The sequence below is a fragment of the Eulemur rufifrons genome, chromosome 8, assembly GCF_041146395.1.
Source record: "Eulemur rufifrons isolate Redbay chromosome 8, OSU_ERuf_1, whole genome shotgun sequence".
Classification (NCBI taxonomy): domain Eukaryota; kingdom Metazoa; phylum Chordata; class Mammalia; order Primates; family Lemuridae; genus Eulemur; species Eulemur rufifrons.
In genome coordinates, this window is record NC_090990.1 from 109393751 (window position 1) to 109420681 (window position 26931).

General features: G+C 46.9%; 2 protein-coding genes across 3 annotated transcripts in view; both read left to right on the top strand.

The window, feature by feature from the left end:
• IGSF3 (immunoglobulin superfamily member 3) overlaps positions 1 to 15885 on the top strand; it is an 87496-nt gene extending 71611 nt beyond the window's left edge. Inside the window, exons 9-12 of one of the 2 annotated variants that reach the window (XM_069478919.1) lie at positions 1366 to 1776; positions 5448 to 5855; positions 10337 to 10828; positions 12705 to 15885. In XM_069478919.1, the coding sequence (XP_069335020.1) occupies positions 1366 to 1776; positions 5448 to 5855; positions 10337 to 10828; positions 12705 to 12955 (1562 nt within the window). In that variant the 3' untranslated portion in view covers positions 12956 to 15885. The remainder of the gene's footprint in view (positions 1 to 1365; positions 1777 to 5447; positions 5856 to 10336; positions 10829 to 12704) is intronic. The other variant, XM_069478920.1, reaches the window with a different exon arrangement.
• A 3347-nt stretch (positions 15886 to 19232) lies between these two features.
• Positions 19233 to 26931, top strand: part of CD58 (CD58 molecule) — a 47245-nt gene continuing 39546 nt past the window's right edge. Inside the window, exon 1 of the mRNA XM_069478921.1 lies at positions 19233 to 19530. Within this exon, the coding sequence (XP_069335022.1) occupies positions 19464 to 19530 (67 nt within the window). The 5' untranslated portion in view covers positions 19233 to 19463. The remainder of the gene's footprint in view (positions 19531 to 26931) is intronic.

Genomic DNA, 26931 nt, shown 5'->3' on the forward strand with positions numbered 1-26931 from the left:
GTTCTCCTAGAGGAACTTAGAATTCTTTTTCCTTTATTTCATTTTTAGCTGGGGGAGAGGGTGGATAGGGGAAGGCAGAGCCAAGTATAATGATGATGGAGTGGGTAAGAGCTCAGATTACCTTCCTGAGATGTATTTCATTAGACCTCAGCTTCTTGGCACTGTCAAGGTGAACATCATTGTTAATTAGTGGCTGGGACGGCACTCCGCAGTATGCTCACCCTTCTGTTTTTGGAGCAGGACAGCAAGGGGAACGGGGCTGGAGTTGGTTCTGTCCGGTCCTGTTGCTCACCATCTTCTCGGCCTTCCCTCTCCCCCTGGGAAGGTCCTCCCAGGGTCCTCTAAGTACCTGCTGCGTGTTTCTCCACCGTGTCTTTGTTCACTCACCCACTCGCTCACTGTTTCAGCAAACACTGATGGAGTGCTTTCTGAAGCCCAGGCACCGCGCTAGGCTCTGGGCGTGCGGCGATGGGAACGTCCGCCAGGCAGTACGCTCCGCTGGGGCTGGGGCTCTGCCAGCGCTTAGCATCCTGTGGGAAACAGAGCGGGCACTCCGTAAACATTGGCTGGTGGAGTGGAAAAAGGTTGATCTCTGCCCCCGGGGAGCTCACAGTCTAGGGTGGAAGAGAGATGGGAGGGAAACAGCCGGGAGAGGAAGGGCAACAGCCGGGAGAGGAAGGGCATCTAGGCCAGGTGCTGGTAATGAGGCAAGAGTGGAGAGGGTCAGCCACGGAGGTGAGGGGAGGGGACAGGCAGAGATGACAGCAAGGGCAAAGACTAGAGCTCAGGGCGAGACTGCACTGTGTGTGCGTGTGTGTGCGCGCGCGTGTGTGTGTGTGTGTGTGTGTGTGGTGTGTGTGTGTGTGTGTGTGTGTGCTCACGTGGGCGCTCTCTCTTTCTTGCTCTCAAGGAAGGTGCTTGAGGGTGCACCGTGGGGGGTGAGTCAGGACAGCTGGGTGAGGGCTGGATCCTGGAGGGACTTTGTGCTGTGGAAAGGAGTCGTTTCTCTCTAACCTACAGTTGGGAGCCATTAAACTTTTTAAGCAGAGACACAGTGTGGGCAGATTTATATTTTAGCTGGATCACTCTGGTGGCCATGTGACAGCTGGGCAAGCAGGCAGGGGACAGAGGGGCCTAAGCCGGGGGCGTGGCAGGGAAGAGACAGGGAGGGATGTTGGGGGTGACATTGGCTCCAAGCTGCTTTCCTCACGCTGAGCCGTGTTTGGAGGAAGCCAGTCAACACTGAGTCCTCTAGGAACTGCGCTGGACAGAACCAGCCTCGGAATCTGGAAGCGAGGATGGGGACAGGCCACGTTTCCAGGAGTGTGTGGCGATTGCAATGAACCGTTCCCCTTCCCTTCTCAGTGACAAAGCTGCAGGTGAGCAAATCGAAGAGGACCCTCACCCTGGTGGAAAACAGGCCTATTCAGCTGAATTGCTCGGTCAAGTCTCAGACCAGCCAGAACTCCCACTTTGCCGTGCTCTGGTATGTCCACAAGCCCTCGGACGCCGACGGCAAGCTCATCCTCAAAACCACCCACAACTCCGCCTTTGAGTACGGCACCTATGCGGAGGAGGAGGGCCTGAGAGCGAGGCTGCAGTTTGAGAGGCACGTGTCCGGGGGCCTGTTCAGCCTCACCGTCCAGAGAGCCGAGGTCAGCGACAGCGGCAGCTACTACTGCCACGTGGAGGAGTGGCTGCTGAGCCCCAACTACGCCTGGTACAAGCTGGCAGAGGAGGTTTCGGGGCGCACAGAAGTCACTGTGAAACAGCCAGGTGAGGATGGAGGGTATGGCCGTCCTGGGCCGGTGGGGTCAGTGCGGACACTGCTTGCGGGTGGGTGGGCTCTGTGAGGCGGCGTGGAGAGGCTGTCTGCAGGGTGCACAAGGGGTGTGGGTGCAGGTAACAGACCAGCATCCGAGAGCACCGTAGGTCCTTCCACTTTCCTGTGGTTGGTCCTGATGCTGATGGCAAACCTATGAAAGCATCCTTGACTCTGCTTTTATGGACATCATCTTCACCGAAGTGTGGCCTGAGGATAGCTGTGGTTAGCAAACACAGCAAGGCAGGGACCGTGGCAGCTCCTGTCTCTTCCTAGGTTTGCAGTTTGCACTGGATCTTGGGCCGACACCACACCCACACCCAGAATTCCTGCCTGGAAGTCATTTTCTGGTTTCCTCCTTACCTCCCAGCCCAGCCCAGGCAAGCCTGCCTATCTCCACCCTGATCACCCGTCCGGCCCTCTCTCAGACCCCTGGGTGGAGCCCTGGAGCAGGGAGACCCCTGCTCCCTGACAGGTGGTGTCCGGCCTCTGCCAGATTGCTTCCAGGGAGAGAATCCAGCTACTAACTCTGAAAACCTCAGTTCCACTTTTGGGCAGCCCTGATTGTTGAAAAGTCCACCTCCCTGCAATTTCCCTTTTTAAATCTGCCCCTAGGACAACCCAAGATAAATTTAGGTCATTTTCTTTCAAGTACATGAAGGCTGTGGCCCCTCCATCTCCCCTTCTCTTTGTTAAAGATCTCTAGTTCTTTTAACTTCTCACATAGTGTGGCCATAATGGCCCTCTCCATCTCTCATTCTTGCATGGCCTACAATTTGTCTTTGTCACAGCCTGTCTTTCCTAATGGGCGGTGGGGGGTGCTGTGTTACCACCCTGGGTCTCACCTCTAGGCTTTTGCTTATGCTGTCCTCTCTGCCTGGAATGTGCTTCTGCTGCTTCTGCCCTGTCTTCACCCCAACCCCAAGACTTCACTTAGCACCACCTCCAGGAAGCCCACCCTGATTTTTCCCATATCAGTAGGAGTCCCTTACAAAACAGGTAGTGTAATAATTGTATTTCTTTTGCACTACAGTGCAAGGACCTTGAGGACAGGGCTGTGTCTTATGTCTTCAGCCTTTGGCATGGCACCCTTAGTAAATATTGGTTGAATAATGAATAAATGGTTGCTTTCCTTAAAAACCCCAGGGCCTTTGTACTTGCTGTTCTTTCAGCCTGGAGCCTAATGGCCTTAGATGTTTGTTTATCTAGCTTTCCCTCAGAGAGCTGTTGCTAGCTCAGTTTAACTTAAATAGCACCCCTGTCACTCTGTGTCCCCTTCCCCATCCCCTTCATAGCACAGATTACCACCTGGCATTCTGTTTATTCACTTATTCATATATAAGTGATTATGAAGTACTTATTCATATGTATATGTACAGTTTACTTATCAGTTACTACATAGTACTTATTTATATATTCGTATATACACATATGTGTGTATGTGTATGTATGGGTGTGTGTGTATATACGTATATGTGTACATATATGTATGTGTGTGTGTGTGTGTGTGTGTAGTCTTTCTCTTCTACTAGAATGGAAGCTCCTGAGTGAGTGCAGGGACTTGGTTTTCTTCACCATTGCGCGTCTCCCAGGAAGCCTCAGTGGGTATCTGTTCAGTAAGCCAATGGAACCAGACACCGAACTCCAGGTGTGACCTGGCTCACACTGAATACGGTGGACTGCTCCTCTTTTTCCCCGAGAACACCGTATTTCTAGGGGTTCTCACTGGCCCCCCATGACATTTTCTGCAAACCCTGCTGCTGGTGTAAACAGGAAGCTCTGGTCTGAAGTGATGCCTGCTGGCATTTCCAGCGACCTCTGTCCTGACTTCAGGCCAGTCCCTGGGGCTTTTGAAAACTGAAGGTTGTCATTAGGCCCACCGACGTTCTTTTGGTTCCTATTTTTCATGTCTGTTCTCAGTTCTGATTCTCTCTCTACTGGGGGAACGTGATCGCGCCGCCCCTCTGTATTTCCTCTCTAGTCATCACCATCCTTTCCCTTTCCTCATTTGTACTGAAACCAAGAGATTCTTGGCGGACCCTAAATTTATCGCGGGGATTCCCCTTCTGAGTCTACAGCCCAGCCAAGCGAGGCCAGGGCAGAAGAACCGTAAGGGTCCCTGCAAACACATTTGCACTATAGACAGAAAACTCACAGGACGCTGATTAAAACAGTTTTCTCCTTTTAGTTGAGATTTTTGGTTTGTTATCTTTTTCTTTCTTTTATTCCCTTCCTGCTTCTAGTTCTTTTCCGTTTTTCCCCCTTTGGTGAGAAAGCATACACCGTCAGAGCTTTTAGAAAATACAAAAAAACAAAACAAAACAAAACCCAGAAACCCCCACAACAAACAAAAAAGCCACAACAAAGAAAATAATGATCTTTCAACCCAGAGATAACCAGAGTTTTATAATATATATATAGTTTTGGGAGACTGGTTATTTAAAATATATCATTTCTGTTTTACTTACAAAAGGAATCATGAGCATTGTAGTTTCATAATGTAGTTTCAGACAGGATTGAAGTGTAGAAAGTAAAGAGTAAAAGTGCCTGGCCTTCCCCACTCAGAAGTGTCATTCCCGAGGTGCTTCTGTGCATTGAGTGTCACAGCTTTTAGATCCCTCAGGTCCAGATAGGCTCAGCCAGCCCTTGAGAAATCACGGGATTCCTTCAGGGTATGCTGTCATTAATGACAGGTTCTCACTGGAGGAGACTCTGGTTGGCTGAGTCTTCAAACCACCCAGTTCCATCAGTATCAATCTTTTCTTTACTGATGTCAGGTCAGTTCTGTTCCCACCTTGAGAGGAGTTTTTTGTAAGAAAAGTAAGAACTGCAATTCTTAGGGCTCATACATGAACATTTTAAACTGTGTTTCCTCTGCACTTCTTTTGTGGTTGACAGCCCAGCATATTGTAGACATCATATCGTCAGTTTTAAAAGTTTATTCTTGCGTTTGTTTTTTTTTTTTTTTTTTTGAGACAGGGTCTCTCTCTGTCACCTGGGCTAGAGTGTAGTGGCATCACCATAGCTCACTGCAAACTCAGACTCCTGGCTCAAGCAATCCTCCTGCTTCAGCCTCCCAAGTAACTGGGACTACAGTTGTACGCCACCACACCCCACTAATGTTTCTGTTTTTTGTAGAGATGGGGTCTCACTCACCCAGCCTGGTCTTGAACTCCTGGCCTCAAGTGATCCTCACTCCATAGCCTCCCAAACTGCTAGGAGTATAGGCGTGAGCCACACACTTGGCCTAAAAGTTTAATCTTGCTTTGAGGGGGGTTCTCACCATACCCTTCCCAGCCACCTATCAGTCAGCCGTGTGCTCCGTGATCTGATGTCATGCGGATGTGCCGTCCTCTACAGCTGGCGCCTGTCTTCCACTAAGCATCAGAACCAATGAGGTTATGAACTGGGGATAGTTCTTAACTGAAACATCAAACTCTGAAACCCAGGCACATGATCAGGGAACTCGGAATGTGTAGGGTGCCACGTCTGAGAAACGTTTCTGCTGAGTCTGTGCTGTTGTCCTTCTGTGTGTGGAAGGCACCCGTTCACCTGCCCTTGGAAATGGTGCATGCAAATTGCTTGTTTCTTCTTGTCGCCAACATCTCTTTCTTCGCTGTTCCAGACAGCCGCCTGAAGCTCAGCCAAGCCCAGGGGAACCTGTCAGTTCTGGAGACCCGGCAGGTGCAGCTGGAGTGTGTGGTGCTGAACCGCACCAGCGTGGCCTCCCAGCTCATGGTGGAGTGGTTTGTGTGGAAGCCCAACCACCCCGAGCGGGAGACCGTGGCCCGGCTGAGCCGCGACGCTACCTTCCACTACGGGGAGCAGGCGGCCAAGAACAACCTGAAGGGGCGGCTGCACCTGGAGAGTCCTTCCTCCGGTGTGTACCGGCTCTTCATCCAGAACGTGGCTGTGCAGGACAGTGGGACCTACAGCTGCCGCGTGGAGGAGTGGCTGCCCAGCCCCAGTGGCGTGTGGTATAAACGGGCAGAAGACACGGCTGGGCAGACAGCGGTGACAGTCATGCGACCAGGTGAGGGTTTATGTCCCAAAGAGTTTGGTGTTTCCCCTTTAAATATATTTTATGCACTGCATAAAATTAGTTTATTAATTGATAAATTATTTGAGTTAAATATATGAGCATTTACATTATGCATTTGTATTCAAAAGTGTCTCAATTTTTTTTCTTATGAATGGAAAAATGCACATCTGGGTTTGACCTAGGGTGATTTGATTTCTTAATTAGAATAAAATCTGGCAATTCATTATTCCAAATCATAGACTATTTTCTCTTTAAAGAATACATTCAGATTTGGACAAGTAGTGGATCTGATAAAAATCTTGAAATAATGGCCATGTGGTTCAGAAAAAGCTTGTAGATTTTCAGTGGAAGATGATTTACATGCTTTAAATAGAAAATAATGAAGCCTTTACTTTCTTCCTAATAATTTTATTGGTACTAATGACTATTCTGTGTGGCCTTTTGCCTTTCTTATCTTTATTGCTGTTTCTAAAGTACCTAAATGCATATAATTACTAGGTATAATTATTGTTACCCATTTAAACACATAATTAAAGCTAAGATGTACAAGATTCCTGTGTCTTCTGTAGCATCACAACATCATTCCTCCGTATCAGAGCAAAAAGTCAATGGTCCCTATAAGGACCTGGAGCAGAAATGAATGTGTGACCTCCATCAGTAGGAGTGATCTGTCTTGTTTTCTGAGCATCCTGACATTGGCATTTGTGGCCTTTGGTACTGTTGGAAGCTTTCGTGATGTCTTCACATCTGAGTAGAGCAGTTCTTTTTGTTGGAACCCAGGGGCGTCACGGTTGCCCCGTACGTCACGGTATGTGCTTCCGGGAGTCGCACCGACCCTTTGTTACAGGAAAGGGACAATATCTTACTCACTTGTTTTTGCCTACGCTGGAGGGGAAATCACCTCTACTTTGAGTTACTCATATTTTCCCATGAGCTTTTATTTATGCATTTTTTGCTTTTTGCTTTGCCTAGAAAGGCTGCTTGTCTTTTCCCTAAGGTGAAATTGTAGAGAATGGCAGCCGACGGTCTCCTCCCTCAGCTCCCACCCACTCTTCAGGTCGCCACACTGAGGTCCCCAGGCGGAGTGGGAGGAGACAGGCATTTACTGAGTACAGCTCCATCCCAGCCACAGTTAAGAGACTTATGTTCAGTCTTCACAATAACCCTGAGTGGTGAGCTTTAGCAATGAAGGAATTAAAGCCACATAGCTAGTAGGGACAGGCGGAGTGGTCACCCAGGTTTCCCTCCTGCTGCACCTCATGTTCCCAGTGCAGTCCTTAGATCTGTGGCCCTGCATCTGTGTCCCGTTCAGCCCAGTGTGGTAGCCTGGACCAGCCTTCCTACCATCTGTTCATCTGTCTGTCCCTGATTGTGTAATTGATGGTGCTAATTACAAAACCTGGAAAACAGAAAAGTACAGTTTTGAAAAGTAAAGTTACCCATAATCTCACTGCCTACAAATATCTAGTATTAATACTTTGGTGTCTGTTTTTTGGTCTTTGCCTCCTATCTTCATATTCCTTCTGTCTCTCTCCCTAAATGAAGTCAGGATCTCACTGCTACATGTGATTTTTTTTTTTTTTCCCCACTCAACGTTCTTTTGCAAGCATTTTTCCATGCTGTTGAAAGCATTTTATAACCACCATTTTTACTGATTTTGTAACATTCATTGTGCAGCTGTACTCCAAAGATTTTTTTTTTTCCTGAGGTATAAGTTAAATACATAGAAGACTTGAAATAATATAGCTATAAGCGTTATGTTTTAAAAATTGCCTTCCATTGCTGAGGATTGACCATTCAGTGTAATCTGAAGTGTATGAAATGAAGGGCTCCTGGCCTCAGTGAGATTGTAGCTGAGTAGATTAGTAGTTGTGTTTGCCTTGCACGACTGCGAAAGAAATAAAACCACATTAACCACGCAGGCCAGGAACCGGTGGTCAAGGTGACAGTCACGACAGCAGTTAGCATAATGCAGGGGGTCCAGAGGAGAGAGAAACGTCTTCCTTGTGGCTTCTACTCGGAAAAGGAAAGAGTGCTAAAGTCTGAACAGGGAGAAGGGTTGGCCAGTTCTAGAAGGGGATAGACGCAGGGAACCAAATTGGTAGAGAAGCGTGCTAAGGGGAGGGAAGTTTTGGGAAGGTGAAAATTAATTACATTCAAAAAACTTATATTGAGACTTTAATGCAGACAAGGCACTTAAAGGGGCCAAGAACGATTGTAAGTGGTTAGAAGGGAAGAAAGCAGAGGGGGAGTAGACAGGGAAGAGGAGCTTCTGAGGGCCCTAAAGGCCTGGTGGTGTCTGGCCGTCCTGTGGCCTTGCCGTGATGAGTTCTGTTGCACACTGCCCAGGGCCACCTCCTGTGACACATTAGCCAGTCATCAGGAGCTTTGGAGGACTGTGTTAGACTCTGGAGGTACAAGGCACCATTGACCGCCCCTTGGTCTATGGCATGGCTGTCTGATGGCTTTGGGGTCACACGTCAGCTGTGCTCCCTGGGAAGGTAAGCTGATGAGTTGAATGCGTTTGAGTCATCTGTGAACCGATTTAATATTCTCCATCCTGCCGTTTCCTGTCCTGGAGCACATTCTCCTTCCTGCGAGAGCTGGGCTGGTGCGCTGTGCCCGCCACCTGTAGCCAGTTACTAAGGCTTCCTGTGCCAGCAGTGCGCACTGAGAGTCCAGATGGGCAGGGCCATGCGGGGGCGCTTGGCAGAGCCCCACAAGAGCAGCTTTATGTTCACCTGCGAACGACATTAAGCCAATTCATCGAAAGCCCAGGACAATACTTGGGAAATGCTCCTAGCTCCTATTTGGTCTTCATCCAAGTAGGATCTGATTTGGTATCTTTACTTTTGTTGACGTTACATTGGCATCTTTCACGAACATTTCATAAACAGAGCCAAAGGGAGGCTTTTTAGGAGCTAGGGAGTGAATTGTTTGTTTGGAACGTACCACAGCAAGCCAAAAAGGACAGGAAAAAAAAAAAAAAAAAAAGGCAGCAAAAGAAACAGATCAGAGCCTGTCTGGTGGTGTCTGAGATGTGGCTCACCTGTTCAGGGTACCTTTCCATGGTGGTTCTGTGTCTCCCACCTCGGTTGGGAGGATACTTTGTCCAAGTCCATCTTCCTGAGTCACCCCTGCTCAGGGAGGGACCATTTCAGGTCTGTTGTCTGTCATTTGGCTTCAATCCTTCAAGAGAGATTGATCTCCTTGGGTTCACTGTGGCTTAGGCAATAAGCTACATGCACACAGTTTAAATTCGAAAGTTACTGAGTCAGTGTACTCGGTAACAGTTTCCTAGGGCTGCTGTAACAACTTATTGCAAATTTGGTAGCTTAAAAGAGATTGATTCTCTCACAGTTCTGGAGGCCAGAAGTCCAAAATCATGGTGTCATCATAGCTATGCTCCCTCTGGAGTTCTAGGAAGAATCTTTCCTTGCCTCTTGCAGCTTCCAGTGTCCCCTGGTTTTCCTTGGTTTACATCACTCCTGTCTGTCTCCATCATCATATGGCCTTCGTCTCTCTGTGTGTCTTCTCCTGTTCTTATAAGGACACTAGTTGTTTTATTGTCTTAGACAATAAAACAAAGCACAGTGGCTGCCAAAGCACAGTGCACAGGCTGGGTGGCTTAAAAAACAGAAATGTATTTTCACACAGTTTGGAGGCCGGAAGTCTGAGATCAGGGTGCCAACGTGGTTGGGTTGTGGTCTTCCTGGCTGCAGATGGCTGCCTCCTCACTGTCTCCTCATGTGGCCTTTCCTTAGTGCATGTGCCTGGAGAGAGAGAACTGTCTCTCTTCCTCTTATTATGAGACCACCAATCCTACTGGATTAGGGCCCCACCCTTTTGTCCTCATTTAACCTTAATTACCTCTAAAAGCCCTTTCTGCAAATATGGCCACTTTGGGGGTTAGGGATTCAACATATTAATTTGGAGGGGGACATAATTCAGTCCAGAGCACCACTCACTGGATTTAGGGCCCACCCCAATCCAGTATAACCTCCTCTTGGCTAAGTACATCGACAGAGACCCTGTTTCCAAATAAGGTCACATTCTGAGGTCCCAGGTACACGTGAATTTTGGGGAGACACCATTCGACCACTACAAGGGCTTACAGTGCAAATAAGTGTCCCTCCCTCCTGGGATTCTCATAAGCAGCCACACTGCCAGCTTCTTAGGAGTTCATCCACAGACATTTTATATAAATATGAACAGATATATATGTCAGAATAAAATATTTTTTCTGCCTACAATGATATGGACAGTACACAGTGTTCTGAACTCTGATAATTTTTCTTGCGTCTCTGTCCACATCTCGACACACAGCAGCGCCCATACACCTTTTCAATAGGTGTGTAGTGTTCTATTGCGTGACTATTACTAGCATATATTTAGTGATGAACATTTAGTTTGTTTTGAGCAAATAATTAAAACAGCTTCTTCTCCCTTCTTTGTCCCTTGTGCCTCCCCAGATGCCGCCCTACAGGTAGACACAGTGGTCCCCAACGCCACGGTGTCTGAGAAGGCAGCTTTCCAGCTGGACTGCAACATCGTGTCCCGCTCAAGCCAGGACTCCCGCTTTGCTGTGGCCTGGTATTCCCTGAGGACTAAAGCTGGAGGGAAAAGAGGCAGCTCTGGTCTGGAAGAGCAGGAGGAGGAGGAGAGGGAGGAGGAGGAGGAGGACGAGGACGAGGAGGACGAGGATGACCCAACAGAGCGCATGGCTCTGCTGAGCGTGGGCACAGATGCTGTCTTTGGCCCCGAGGGCAGTCCCTGGGAGGGCAGGCTACGCTTCCAGAGGCTCTCCCCGGTGCTCTACCGGCTCACGGTGCTGCAGGCAAGCCCCCGGGACACAGGCAACTACTCCTGCCGCGTGGAGGAGTGGCTACCCAGCCCTCAGAAGGAATGGTACCGGCTGACGGAGGAGGAGTCGGCCCCCATCAGCATCCGCGTTCTGGACACAAGTGAGTTTTTCCAGTTGTAGAGGAAGGATGTCACTGTTGATTCCAGCTGTGTCTGGGAGATAAATTCAGAGCCTGATTATGGGTTAATTAGCAGTTTTCTTAACCATCATGGGCATTTATTAGTAGGATGTGAGATGCGGTAGGATTTGACATACTAGTTCATGTAATTGACCCTTGACTGCCTATGCAACAAACAAGATTAGGAATTAAAGTAATAATATACCATATCATCTTTATAATGAACTTCATGTTCCACCAGATTCCATTTTAGTAAGATTTGTTGTACAACTAGATTGCTAGATGTTACTTTGTTACTTTTTAGAATATTGAACCTACTCTCTCTTTAGTGAATTAGCCAAGTGTTTCAGACTCAGAAGAGGAAGGGAAAAAATGAAGCCTGAGTAGCCCACTGCGATTTTTTTCATTTTTTTTTCCCAAATGTCTGGGTCATTTTTATTTTGGGGGGTGACTTGGAGGTTTAGGTGGATTTTGTACTGCTAGTTGCGAGGCCCAGCCTGGTAGAGCTCTGATGTTACGGGAGAGCTGGGAGGACCTTAGCAGTGGCCCTGCTGCTACAGAGGGTCCGGAAGGCAGAGTTTGGATTATGCTGAGGGATTTTCACTGAACAGAGACTGGAGGAAATACTTGCTGGCCTGAATTGTTTGTTGTAACAAGGCAGTCTTTCGGTCGGCCTTGCATCAAAATAAGGAATATGTATTAATATCAGACTGAAAATGGTTTGTTACAGTAGAATTAGCCTATAACACAGAAATTTAAAAATTGCTGGAATTTTCAGCTTCTTTTCAGTCAAAACTTTTTACCACATTATCTTGAGTTTTTGAGTTTTGATTGCTATTTCTTTGCCTTGATCACTTCCTGTTAACATTGCATTAGACAGAACTCTATGAAATTGAGTTTTTGTAGGTCAAAAATGGTTGACTATCAGCAATTGCATATAGTTTGGAAATCTAGTAAGTGCAGGTATATGTTACATTTTCTTAATAATACTGGTAAGCAACAGCTATGCAGTAGAGGAAAAGGTAGAAAAACTCTAAACCATAATGGGTCACCTAATGATCTACTGAATCAGCCACTGTCTAAAAGTAAAAGGGAAGGTGTTTAGGTCACATTTTTTCTGTCCATTGTGTATGTCCATAATTATTAAGCTTCCTAAAGCATAGGGATCACCCAGAAGCCTTATTTTACAGAGAAAGCACAGGCTTCCAGAGGCCAGGCTCTGCCAAGGTATAATGAGTTATAGAGCATCCCTCCACCAGGGTCTGGGGGCATCTAGTTTTATCCTTTTCCAGCCGTACCTAACACTGTGTTCTGTGCAGCCACAGACACACTGTGGCCTTTTGCAAATGGTCCATAATGACATTTTAATTGATAACGTTACTCAGGTAAGCATCATTTCTGGTAAAACTGCTCTCAGAAGCTGGCAGGAAGGAAATGTGTCATAACCCCAAAGAAGGAGGTTTGTAGCAGAACGAAGCGCACAGGTACATGTGAAATATAACCGTGCAGGACGTTCAGACCAAACTGGAGCCGTTTCTTTACCATCCTAGATGCCACTGAGTTCACAATCAACACGTTACATTTTGTTATATGGCTTTCCGAGCAGTAACAATGGATTTCAGTGGAAAATGGAAGCGTTGCTTTGTTGGAACGTACAGCTGGGAATTGGGAGAGGCGTGTTGTGAGAAAGGGAACGTCAGGGTACTCTCCTGCCATTAGCGGCAGCAGGAAGAAGGCAGGGCGCTGTGGGAGTGCCACCAGGTGGCTTCCGTTGGGTTGGGCCAGGTCTTCAGGATCAAATGTGGACGGCCCAGGCTCTCAGTTCTCATTGTCTTGTCTCCTTTGTGGTCCTTTTCAGGTCCTACCCTCCAGTCCATCATCTGCTCCAACGATGCGCTCTTCTACTTCGTCTTCTTCTACCCCTTCCCCATCTTTGGCATCCTTATCATCACCATCCTGCTGGTGCGCTTCAAGAGCCGAAACTCCAGCAAGAACTCTGATGGGAAGAATGGAGTGCCCCTGTTGTGGATCAAGGAGCCGCACCTCAACTACTCCCCCACTTGCCTGGAGCCCCCGGTGCTCAGTATCCACCCAGGGGCCATAGACTAAGGGGGATGCCCCAGCGGATGTCGGCCATGGAAGAGCTGAGGCTCTCCCTTGCTGCCTCTCGCTCTGTGATTGGACAGCTGGCAGCACCCAAACTCTGGAGTGCCCGTGCAGAAAATTGTCAGACCTGAAAAGCGTTCAAAGTTCCTGATCAGTCACAGAGACAGACTGCCTCTCGGTGGCAGTCGTGGTTGGCTAGCTGTTTGTGCGCAAATGTGATCAGCAGTTATAGGTTTCTTGTTTTTGTTTTTAGTAATGTAGTGAGTAGCTCCAGGTGCCATGTCTACTCACTGGTTTCTCTAGTATTCTCAGACAGATGTTACAGGGGTTCTCGTTCTTTGTAATGTACTCTTTTTAAGTCCCTTTGGTTTCCCCTTTTTGGATTCCGTACTGTTGTGGACGGATTTCTCTTACATAAAACTGATGGCAAAAGGAAGGATGAACTTTCTAGTTAGGAGGAATCTCTTCCAAGACTTTTTGTTTTTGCATATTTGGAAATGCCACCCATGGATCAAAATACACCCAAACATTTTTTTTACTTTCTTAACAGGACTTGAAAATCGTGTATAGTGTGGGCAAAATTTGTATCTTATCTTTTCGCTCGGCTGCAGTTGTTGGAACCACTTTGTAGTCAAGATGAAAGCATTGAATTTTGCTTCAAAGAACTGTGTATGTACAAGAGAAATCCTGCATAACCCCATTAGGAGTAGATGGTGCCCGGCCTGTCTGTCAGAGAGGCAAAAAAAAGGCTTCATCCCGTCCTTGCCAAAAAAAAAAAAAAAAAAACTAAGAAGAAAACTGTCTTGAAGAACGGGTCAAAAGCTCCAAACAGCACACACTTTCCAAGTTAAAGTGGGCAGAGGGCTGCTTTTAGCAGCTACTGACTTTCAGGTTGATCAAAGCCAATGATTAGAGACGGAAGGGATAAAAGGCTGGGTGTCGGCGTGATCTGTTCTGCAAGGGCAGTCTCTAACTGATAACTGAGCAGGTGGGCTTTTGTCTTCAGGTGCTTTGCCAAACTCTTCAAGGAAAGTGTCCAGTGAACCTGAAAAGGCGACAGCCCTGAGCTGAGCACAGGGGCCAAAGTAGCCACTGTATACACCCGATGGAGGGCGCTGGGCTGTCCCACACTAAGTTTGGTGACAAGTGGGACAGTGAGGTGGGGAAGGGGGTTTCCAGGGCCTGATGTTGGAGAGTGCAGAGGAGTAACTACCTCCCTGGAGGTGTGAAGACTAGGTTTTTCTCCTTCCTTCCAATTAGACTTTCCTCAGTGATACTGATGTCTTCCTCACTCAACTTTTCTCTCCCCCTACCTCACGGCCGTGAGAGTATCAGCCGAGGGGAGGTCCAGGTGCAACCTTTTGCAATCCTTTCGGTTTACCTAGTCTCAGCAGACAGTGATCACATTTGTTGTCTGTGCAGGTTTTTTCCTTTCCCTTTCTTAAATACTTTTATTTTGTTGTTCATTTTTATGGTGGCTTTTTATTTTAATGTCCCTGAAGCCCAACCAGGGCCAGGGTCACCTTGTTACTTTCCACTGTTGGGCCAGATGCTTGGTCCCCTGGAGCATCACTGGCTGCAAATATTTCATTTTGCTCATTCCATGAAGATGTTATCGTGCCCTTCCTTCCCCACATTTTGTTGGCCAAATGTGCCATCTCCCTTCCTCTAGGAACTTGCACCTTGAATCCCAAGAGGAGGGGTCCCAATTTGCAAAAAGCTACCTGGGATTCTGGAACTAAGTCTGACAAGAGAGACTCCTGCAAAGCCTTGTTCTGAGAATGAACAGGCTCCAGGGGAGGCCGTGTGGGTGCGGATCCTCATCTGAGGCGTGCAGGCGTGCAGACGTGCAGGCGGCCTGGGCTGATCAGCAGGGCATTGCTGAGCCAGGCCAAGGGGAACAAGGCAGTTGCTCAGCTACTTTCTGACAGGCTCACACAGACCTGCCTTTCCCCTCGCAGAGACACCAGTACTCTCCTACGAGACAGTGTGCAGACACCGCCACCTTAATCCTGCTGTTGCCTGACATGCTGATTCTCATTTATTATGCTGCATCAACATGTTAGAAGTACAGAATTGGCTCAGTCATGAAGAAAGAAGGTCTTTTGCCCCATTTCTTCATTTCAGGGATGTGGGCTTTCAGTGGGAATTTGCTGACTCCTAATTTATAGGCTGAGTCAATGCGGGAGGAGGATGGACTTTTCATCTGTCTGACTGGAAGGATGCCAGAGGGCTGGCTTGGGATGTGTAACTAAGATTTCAGTTTGAACTGGTTCACAGCAGTTGAAAACTAGGTGCTGCACGTATCTAAATATGTGAAGCAATTACAGGAAAGTTGAAAGGAAAAAAGAAACCCGAAGCCAGTATTTTAATAATTGCTCTTTCTGTGCATTTTCTCTTGGGCTGGGGGATACCATCAAATGATGGTTGAGCTTTTCTAGCTTTCTATGAAAAACCCCAGGACCTTCTTTCTTTGGCCATTTCTATGGAAATGTGGTGTCAGATGAATGGTAATGGTGCCCTCCAGTGGCTGTGAGACCTCATTGCACATTGTCTACTGGAGCTTTAGTCTTCTGAGGACAAGAGAGGAAAACTGCTGAATACTCTCTCTTGACTCATCTACGTCTACAATGTTGCATTAACGAAAAACTACACTGTGCTAGGCGCATTCCAGGACATGAATATGACCACACCCTCTTTCACCAGGGTGTTTCTGTAGCAAGTTTTCATATTCTTTTCAAACAATGGTTTCTCTGCGTTAATTTTTGAAGGAAAAAAAAAGAGATGGGGTAAGAAAACTACCCATGCATGATGTAGAGAGCTGTTGATTTGTTTTTGTTTTTTAAAGGAAAACTATTTGTAAGATGTTGCACTAAAACATTTTATATACACTTCAGAGACCTGTAGTAAATTATGTTGAAAATACGGCTGTTCATTTACTGGAGTCTTCTGTCGTTCTTTCCCCTCACTTTATCAGCCGCTTTCCTCTGCAGAACTGTGCTGTCAGGGCCTGAAGTTCTGCCGTTGGCACTGGTCTGCCAGGCTCAAGGTCCATGACTGGCAGCCTTTATCATCATGCCCCATGCCCAGCTTCAGTGGTGCCCCTGTACAAATGATAAAAACACCTCTCCCTCAAGACACTTTGCTGTCATCTGCTGAAGTGCATCCTAATAAATACACACCCCCACCCTGACTGCCCAGGCTATGCTGCCCCTAGAGTTGGGCAACACAACACCCCTGGAGCCTGAAAGGCAGGTTCAGAATGTAGATCTTATAACCTCTCCCTTGTTTTGGTGAGTAAGGGGAAGGATGGGGTGAGAGGAGACTGATGAGGAAGAGAGCAGGAACGTGCGACAGCCTTCTCCTGGGCCTTTAGGGCCTCTGCAGCAGGACCACACCATCCTTTTCAAACTGTGTAGCACTGCCCGGGCCGTGAAATAGCAAGCATTTTTCCAGGATGGAGGGAAAAGCAAGAGCTGTACGTTTCTGTGTGATGAGACTGCACAGCACACCAGTCTCTGCACAATTCCAGTGTGGGGAGGAGTTTAGCACATCTGCAAAGTGAGATTGTTAGAATGATTAAAGCCATAGCGGTGACATATGATTAGTGAGAACCCATCTGTAATTCTTTTAAGATTCATAGGACATGCAAAAGGAACTAAACAGAGAGTAAAAAGGAAAGGGAGTTGCTTCCTTTCTTTCCTTCTTTTCCTAAGTCCAGGCCTTGCAAAGGCTTTAATGTGTGCTTTCCTCCGCTCCCACATCTGCTGCATCCTTATCAACTTCTTGCAGCTGCTGGCTTGGCCAGGAGTTGAAATTGTGACCGTTTATCCCCTGGGTACCCACAATGGTTCCACATTAAGTCTTATGTATTATTTTTGACTATTTTTTTTTCAAATGTTCTCTTTCTGCCAGGGAACATTTTTAAAAGGGAAAATAGAGTATTATGGAATAAGATTACCCCTCTATGCCCTTTGTGCAAATGCAGTGTTCATATAAATGAATTGAATGTACGCTTCCCCATGAGGCTACATTGAAAATGACAATTTACATTTATGCAGGATTAGGGGCAGTGTTTTGCTCACTACATTCTGGGATTCCTAAGCTTTGTGGGAGTAGTTCCAAGGGCTTGGCAGAAACTAGAGCCAGTGTATGAATGACATGCTAGGAAGAGCAGCCCCAGCCTCTTGAGCAGGCTGAATGGGCCCTCCTTTCTTACCTTCTCATCCGTGATTATCTACAGTGACAAGAAGATAAAACTGGACCTCATAACGCTGGTCATGGGATGAAAAATATGTCCAGCCCTCCTTTCGGTGGCAAGTTCTCAGTGTATAAAGGGAGCCTTTTTGGCTGGCTGCCTAATACATCACGGGTCCAGTCTTCCTGAGCCATTTTGATTCATGAAGTCTGCTAGACCAGACATGTAAGTGCCTCTAAAAATGCTTGATGGAAGCACAGCATCTCCCTTAATGAAAGAACTGGCATTGCTCCTTGATGGGAGGAGAGTCTAACCAAGGCAGGCCTAGTGAATCATTCCTTACCCAGTGCCCAGAGACCCCGACCTGCCCAGGTGACTGTGCAGTTCTTTCCTCCACACTGCTCCTGAGGGGTTTGGCAGCACTTGCTGCCCAGTCTGAATGACAGCACAGCTGCCAGTCCAGAAGTTGTTATCATATCCTGCTCCTGCATGAAAGAGTAAGAGTGGATGGGGGCTTTGGACTTGGCCTCAAATGGATTCTCAGCTCTTCCCCTTATATGTGTGTCTTTGGGTAAGTCATTTACTTTCTCTGAAGCTCAGTTGCCTCATCTGTAAAACCAAAGACAGTAATTAAATTGATCCAGGTAATGCTCTTAACACAGGGCCTGGATTATAATGAGTGCGGAACAGCTGTCTGCTGTCATATCGCTTCTCAGCTCAAAACCTTTCTGTGGCTCCCCAGAGTCTGAAGGTCTGACCCCATCCTACCTTTCCAAGTTGGCTGGCGTTCCTGCCAGCACCTGGCAGAGGAGAAACTTGATTTCCTCACATTTTACACCACATACTGCACCTGCCTTGTGTTCCCAGTATCTACAGATGATAGGGAATGTCTTAAGATAGCAGGCTTCGTGGTATAGGACATTGGTCCAAGAAATTTCACTGATAGAGATACCTTCTAGGATTTTATGGCTAAGTAAAATAATTCATGAATTCTTGCAGTGTGGCTCAAGTGTCTTGAGTGACTTTGACTGCCCCACCCAAGGATAATGGACATGATGGCAACACCAAAGCACATTTCCACTCAGTTTCACAACTTGCAATGTGTTTTGGTGTTTATTTGGACATCAGAGAGTCCTGTTTATGGAAATAGCTTCCTGCTCACTTGATAAATAAGAGTTCTCCTAAATCCCTCAGCGGGGCAGGGGCAACTCTGGTGCTTGTGTCTGCAAGAATGGGGCAGACAGGGAGGCTGATGTGAGGAGCTGGTTCTGGGAACAGAGCTGGTTTGGGATCTGATGGATTTGAGGGAAGGGCAAGCCCAATCAAGGCTAACCAAGAGGGAGAGTTATAAATGCCTGCTGGGAGGCTAAATAATGAGGGGGATAATGGATCTGACACCCTAATCTGAGGGAAAGTCCACAGTGGAGATGGAGGAAGAGAGGGAAAACCAAAGAGGAACGGAGACAGGAGAAACTAAAATCTGGAAATCCCAGCTCCAGGTTAAGGGAATATTGGCAGGGGTAGGGGGGCGGTCCAAGTCGAAAAAGCGGGGGCGGGAGGACGTGCACCAGGAACCCCACACATTCTAACAGTTGTCTAAAACTGTTCCCTTTCCTTTTAATGTTTGAAGAAAAAGCGACTCAAAGAGGCTGTCTTGTCCAGAGTCCCAGAGCACTGTAAGGAATGCAGTGCCTCAGGGCCTCTCGGTGCTTCCACTCCGTCCTAATGTCACCGCAGATGCCAGCCTAGTGGGACGCAGCTTTGGGGCGGGGGGGGGGCGGGGTGGCTACAGCCCCACCCTGCACCTCCAGCTATGGAGTTGCCTCCAGCATGCCCCAAATGTTAAGGAAAAGCGCTGGAAGTGCGGGAGGAACGAAGACATCTGGTTTTTAAAACGCAAGCCACTTTTTAGCAAGAAGGAATGTTTCTTCCTTTAAAGGAAGACCGGACCACCGCCCCGACAGAGGAGAGGCGGGTGGAGCTGGCGGGAGGAGGGAGGACGAGCGCGCAGACGCGGGGCGGGCCGCGGGCGGGGCTGGCCGGGCCCGCGGAGCCCTACTTTTTTTTTTTTTTTGAGACAGGGTCTCTCTCTGTCGCCTGGGGTAGACTGCAGTGGCGTCATCATAGCTCACGGCAGCCTCCAACTCCTGACCTCAAGCGATCCCCGCGCCTCGGCCTCCCGAAGTGCTGGGACGACCGGCGTGCGCCACTGCGCCAGGCCGGCAGCCCTACTGGTGACAACCCGCTTAGGCTGAACCGGAAGTTGGCGACTGCGCTGGGCCAGGTCCCGGGCAGAGTCCTGCCCGTCGTGCCATGGTCTCATGGGGTGGCGCAGGGCGGACCCTGGGGGTCTTCTTGTTCAACCTGCTGCTCCGGTTAGGTGAGTGAAGCCTTCTCCGACCCCCCGCGGTGGCGGAAACTGGGCATCTCCTGGGCTGTCCCCAGGGCTCGGGGCAGGGTGGACAGGCAGGGTACGAGGCGGCTACGGGCCTGGGACAGGTCGGGGGGGGGGGGGGGGGCGGTAGGGAGTGTCAGGGGCAACTCAGCCAGCGGGAGCCTTTTCAGGAAGAAAAAGTTGTAAAGTTGCCATTTCATCTCCAAGAGCCCCTCATGTTGTCAAGAAGGAACTTTGACCGTGGGGAAGGGACCGAACTCCAGCTCGCTGTCCTTTCCAGAGCTGTCCGGGGGGCTCTTCCCTCTCTGTGGGAATCCTCCTTAGGCCCCCTGCCGCCATCCGGGCTCGCCTCGCCGCCCAGTGCTCGCCCGGAAGGGTGTGACTTTTCTCGAGTGACTCCTAGGTTACTTCTCGAGTCTCTTGCTAATCGCCAAGAACTTGAGCGGAACATAAAACCACTCCCCCAGCGCGTGAACTCGCCCAGGACGGGGTCCACCTGCCCCGGGTCCCGCCTGCCCGGGTCCCTCCTGCCCCGGGGTCCCGCCTGCCTCGGGGGTCCCGCCTGCCCGGGCTCCCGCCTGCCTGCCCGGGGTCCCGCCTGCCCCGGGGGTCCCGCCTGCCCGGGGTCCCGCCTGCCCGGGCTCCACCTGCCCCGGGTCCCGCCTGCCCCGGGCTCCGCCTGCCCCGGGTCCCGCCTGCCCGGGCTCCCGCCTGCCCGGGCTCCACCTGCCCCGGGTCCCGCCTGCCCGGGCTCCCGCCTGCCCGGGCTCCACCTGCCCCGGGTCCCGCCTGCCCGGGCTCCCGCCTGCCCGGGCTCCACCTGCCCCGGGTCCCGCCTGCCCGGGCTCCCGCCTGCCCGGGCTCCACCTGCCCCGGGTCCCGCCTGCCCGGGCTCCCGCCTGCGCGGAGAGCGAGGCCTGGCGGTCCTCCCAGCGCGCGGTCGTCCCCGCTCGGGTTGGGCGTGTCCGCCGGTCCCGGGGCGCTGCTGGGCCGTCCTGGCTGTGAGGCGGGCTCTCGGAGTCGCCACACGGCGAGAAGGGGCCACAGCCTCACCTCCGGGTTCCTAAGCAGTGTGACCACTGCTCCTTTCTCCTCCCTCCAAAACACAAGAGAACCAGTGTCTAGAACTGTGTTCATCCTTTGCATCTTCTTCAGCTGAATCGTCACAGCCCCATGAAGTAGGCGTCTTCTCCATTTTTACCCCTCCACTCTCCTCCACCCCTCCACACACAGGCCCCTCGTGAAGTCATAGCCAAACCCCTGGAGTATAGCCATGGCACCCTGATGAGTTATTCGTCTTTACTAGAGGGTTTCCCCGTGGTGAGCTCTCGGTACCTGACTACCAGATCAGTCTTCCCTGCCCATCCGTTGGTTCGTTCAACGTTTATTGCGTGCCCGTGAGGTACATACCTCTAGGGAAGACAGCCTAGAGGGGAGGGGTTGAGATATGCTCCAAAGTACCTATGTGATGAGGTAAAGAAGTCAGTGTTGTAAGAGAGGTTAAAAATAAAGTGCTGCGGGAGTGCGGAGGGAAGAAAGCAGTATATTTTGTGAAGTCAGATATCTTTGGTGAAGCAAAGACTTCATGAAAAGGTGGGTGTTTGAACCTGGCCTTCGAGGACAGGTGGTGTGTGGATATGTGATGTTGCAGGAAAAGGTTCCCAGAAGAGGTGACCAGGTAAGAAAAACGAGGGAGCAGGCATGTGCACGGCGAACTTGGATGATAGTCATTCAGTGCGACGGAGAGGTGTGCCCAAGGGAGCTTGAGGCCCCATGGCAGAGCCCTGAATGTCCCCTATGGGAGTTTGGATTCTCCTCTGCAAGCAAAGCATCTGTTTCTGAGTCTGACAGGATCAGAACCATGTGCTTGGGAAGGACAATCCCACAGCAATAAAGAGGAAGGATTGCAGTCAGGAGGAATTGGAGGCAGGAAGTCCAGGAGGCCAGGGCAGACTACCATCCCAGGGCCCAGGAGCTGTGCTGGGTTTATGTGCTGGTGGCTGTGGGAAAGGAGGAAGAAGAGACGCATACATCGGTTGATAGGATGGGGTAACGCTCCTCCAGACAAGCTGGTCTGTCTTTCCTGGACACCTTTGGTCACTGCCACCTATACCTGTGTTCTCTCTTCCACTGCAAACCCAGTTTGTGCATTAAGCTCCACCTCACTTCCTTCAGAAGATTCTTTGAACAGTCCCTTCATGGTGGTCTCTCCCACCTAAGTCAGGTATTCCTTCAGAGGGCAGTTCATTCAGCAGGATGTATTGATAAGCTGCTCTGCGTAGGCCTTAAACTGAGGACAAGACTGAGTGGTTTAGTCCTCTTCTGTTAGCAATAATGGTCAGCCCTTTGAGAGCTGAGCCTGCCTCACTAGAGGAGCTGCCAAACACAGTGATAGACAGCATCAGCTCCAGGGTCAGTTGCCTGGCTTTGGGCCCTGGCCCCACCCCTACAAGTTCTGAGTTATGAACTTACACAAGTTACCTAACTTTTGTTTATCTCAGTACCTTCCCTTTAAGGGAAAGGATAATGATATACCTACTTCATAGGCTTATTGTGAACATCAGTCATTCAGTAAATATATATTGAGTGTCAACTGTATGTCAGGCACTGTACAAAGGATTGGGGGTACAGTGAGGTACAGCTAGTTCCCTGCCTTTGTGAAGCTCATATCACAGTGAGGGAGAGAGATGGTAAGTAAATAAATGAATAAATACATAGATGTTGGATGATGAAAAAGTAAGCATTTACTGGTATAAAGATTAGTAAAAGAAAAAGAAAAAGGGGGGATAGAAGTTGTTAATATTTCCTTTAAGTTTTTTCAAAAATTTGGAACACTTAAAATCTTCATAACAGTTGCAAGAATAGTACAATGAACACTTACATACTTTTTCCTCCAGTCAATGTTTTGTCACATTTGTTTTACTTTGTCTATATATGCACACTTTTTTTTGTTTTATTTTATTTTTGCTAAACCATTTGAGTTTTCAGAACTCATGGTACCTTACCCTTAAATACTTCAATATGTGTCTCCTAAGAACAAAAGCATCCTCCAGCAAGCCACAGAATTATTACACAGTCAGGAAATATGTTAATAGCATTGATACAATACTGTTTTCTGATAGAAAATCCAGAAGCCAGTCATGTGTCACACACTTACTTTGGCAATCATGGCTCCTTAATCCTCCTTAATCTAAAACTGTTGGCTATATTTTTTGGTATATTATAACATCACCATTTTTGAAGACTCTGGGCCAGGTATTTTTCTATGTACATTTATTAATTTACATTCTTCAGTAATGAATACCTTTGTGCACACACATACACCTGTCCATTATTATTTTTTTCGGCATTAGTATGGACTCCTGTTTTTTAGTTAGTTTGTTTGTTTTTTAAGACAACATTGCTGTCATTATCCATTTCAATACTTAGTGATCCCAAATTTGATACATGGGAACTCCTTTAATCTTCAGTGTCCTTTTGCTATGTTCCTGTCTGGTTTGGGGCACTTTCTTACTTTCTGACACACAAAGATGTTCTGGATTCATTTTATAGCTTTCCTGTATCAGCCTCGGAATCATTAGATTCCCTTGTTTCTTTTAATGGGAATGGTATTTAGAAATCAAGATCTGAGCTAGATGTGCTCAAGGCCACTAGAGTCATTACTTCTCAGCCCTGTCAGTTTTCAAAGCTAAGAAATAGAGTTTTTACAAAGTCATGAGTTTTTCCTGATATCTCTAAGACTAATCCAGTAACTCAGTTCTTCTGCCTCTTCCGCCATTCCATATTTATATCTCCCTTCTCCCACAATGAGAACTCTATTCTTAGTAGTACCGGTATATTTTCTTAATCTACATTAAACACAAAGTAGTATAACAATTGCTATACCAATGCCATTACCAACCACAAACTTACTAAATACAGTAAAAGATTTCTTTGCAGTTCCTTTTATTCCCTAATACAGATGGTCCCTGGCCTATGATAGTTTGACTTATGATTTCTCAACTTTACAATAGGTTTTTCAGGACATAACCCCATTGTACGTCAGGGAGCATCTGTATATCCTAGTGAAGATGTATAGAATATTATTTTTAAAAGTTACTTGGATTCTTTTTTCCTTCTGTGTGATCATGTTATCACTTTAATATATAGTTGCACTAATTTGTTTCTGTTTCTATTCAATTTTAGGGTTCCTCCCTTGATTTTTTTAAATATGTAAAATATTAACTTGGTTCGATCAAAACTATTTTAAAAGATATGCTCAGAGAAGTCCTTTCCTCACCTTCCTTGGTAACAGATAGAATTTGTTTCTGTTTTATCTTTTCTGTTTCTTTTTGCAGTTATAAATAGATATATATGTTTATTTCTAACTCTCCTTAAACAAAGTAACACTCTATATACTCTTTTGTCTCTTGTTTTTGTTACTTAACTGTACATCTGGAAAATCATTCCCTATCAGTTTGTGAATATCACCCTTATCCATTTTTTATAGCGGCATAGTCCTCCATGGGGTGGATATATAATAGTTCATCCTGCAACTCTCTGGTGGTTAGCATTATATAGTGTGGTCAAAGAGGGTCTCTTTATAGGGTGAGAGTTGATCATAGACCTAAGGAAGTGAGAGAGCAGGCCACAAGGCTATCTGGAGGAGTAGTATTCCAGGTATATTGTTTAGAGACTCTGAGACAGGCTTCAAGCATTTACAGAACTTCAAGGACACCATTGTGGCAGAGAGTGGTAGGAAGGGAAGTTGTAAAGGTAGTCGGGGACGGATCCTATAGGTAAAGTTTTGTGGGTCCTTTTAAAGACTCTTGACTTTTTTTTTACTTTCAGTGAAATGGGAAGTTTTGAGGAGTTTTGAACAGGAGTGAAATTGTGATGAGTTGAGTGTTTAAAGGAATTATCCTGGCTGCTGGATAGCAAAGGCATAGAGGGGAGCAAAGGCAGAAGCCAGGTGACCGGTTAGGCTGCAGGAGCAGTGCAGGTAAAAAATGACTGGGGACAGGGGCTGGCAGCAGAGGAGGTGAGAAACGGGAGATACCTGGTTGTGTGTTGAAGATGGGGCTGGCAGGATTTGGTGCTGACTTGCATAAGTGGAGTGACATGTGGAGGGGGCCTAGGTAGTGCTGGACAAGTAGCAAGAGCTCAAAAATGGAAACTATTTTATGTTTTGTTTATTTATTTTTTGTAGAGACGGGGGTCTCGCTATGTTGCCAGGCTGGTCTTGAACTCCTGGTCTCAAGTGATCCTCCCACTTCAGCCTTTCAATCCTGTGCTGGGATTACAGGCGTGAGCCACCGCACCTAGCTGGAACTATTTTATTATTTAGCTCTCTTAGCAGAGCCTGCCTTATGCTGCTGTTGTTGACCTTTTATAGATCATTCGACTTGCCAACTATCTCTCCAACTAGATTTTAAGTTCCTTGTATGCAGTAACCAAGTCATATACTACTACATTTTAAAAATTTTCCTATCATTGATCTGTTTTAACTTCTTTAACAGTACAGATTGTGAAATCTGGGTGTTAGATGAAAAGTATTTGTCAAGCATTTCTCCATTTGAAGTTATCTCACTTATTATGTGAGACTTGTTCATATGCTTTGCTGCAATCAAGATTCAGATAGCCTGTGTGTTTTTATTTAGGAAAGACAATCCCAGTGAAACTAGACACAGTGTTATAATGGGGTGTGAATTATAATAGCTGCCATAAGCTGAGCACATACTCTGCTGATAGATTTTTATTTTCATTTTTTTAAAAAAATTCAATAGATTTAGGGAATATTAGTTGAATTCCTTTACACGTATATGTTGTATAGTGGTGAAGTCTGGGCTTTTAGTGTACCCATAACCCAAATAATGCACATTGTACCCAATAGGTAATATTTCATCCCTCACCCACTCCCAACCTCCCCCCTTTAAAGTCTCCAGTGTCCATTATACCACTGTGTGTGCGTGTCTTTGCATAGTTATACCTTAACTCCCACTTATAAGTGAGAACATGCAGCATTTATTTTTCTGTTTCTGAGTTACTTCACTTAGGATAATGGCCTCCAGTTCCATCCATGTTGCTGCAAAAGATATCATTTTATTCTTTCTTATGGCTGAGTAGTACTCCATGGTGTGTGTGTGTGTGTGTGTGTGTGTGTATCAAATTTTCTTTATCCACTCATCAATTGATGTGCACTTAGGTTGATTCCATATCTTTGCAATTGTGAATTGTGCTGTGATAAACATGTGGTTGCAGGTATCTTTTTGATATAATGATTTCTTTTTCTTTGGATATACATCACATTTTGTTTTCATTTAATTGTCACACCAGTTTTATTAGATAGGTACTATTTAAGAGGACAAAGCTTAGGTAGGTTAAGTACCTTGTCCAAGTTCACACAGCAAATAAGTGGCAGAGTGGGCTTGAACTCAGATCTGTCAGAATCAAAATTCATTTTATTAACTGCTCTGTTGCATTCCCAGCCCAAGATTTGATGAGCAGCTTTTTGAAGATTGGTACAATTCATCTCTTACATATGCCGTGTATACATTGTCCAATGAAATTTTGCTGAAACGTGAAATGATAAAGGACAGCACAATTACCAATCATATAAAAATTGTATTCAATATCATAATCTGGAATGGGAAAGGGACTTCTCTTAGCCATAGAACTCAGAGTGGGAGTTTAGTTATGTATTTTTTTATTGTTATTAACATTTTGCTATATTTATACTTTCTCTAGACACTCACAACTCAGTCCTAGACACTTCTGCATAATCCAATAACATTATAATATCTATGAAAATTGACACTAATTACATAATATCACCTAACTTCTACTCTTATTCAAATTTCCCCAATTGTCACAAGAATGTATTTAAAAAAAAAAAAAAAGATCTAATCAAGCTTCACTCATTGCATTCATTACTGTGTTTTGGCTTAATTTTGATGGACATCTCTGAGAAATTTTGAAAAAGACATGGAATCCCTTTTTAGGAACTAGATCTGGAAATTTGTTTTATCAACCTCTTTGTCACTCTTAACTTTTTTTTTTTTTTTAAGTAAATACAGACTTTCAGGGTTGATATTGGTTTCTCTGTTTAAAAGCAGAAAGTTTGCATACAAGTTTTCTGCCTTTTGGTTTTTTCTGTCATTTCTTCTCAAGTGCAGAAGTCTATTTAAAGATTTACTTGAGGGGTGTCCAGAAGCTTTTACTTGAGGGCACATCTTAGATTCTGTAGTCGCCAATCCAACCTTCCATCTCAGTGTTGCGTGTGAAACCAGGATGCAGCCTTTTCCCTTTTCTCAGACAAGTTTGGGTTTGAATATGAAATGTGGTTATTAGATACCAAGACTGTCCCTAGAAAAGTACAGGAATACATTTTAGCAGTTCCTCTCTGGA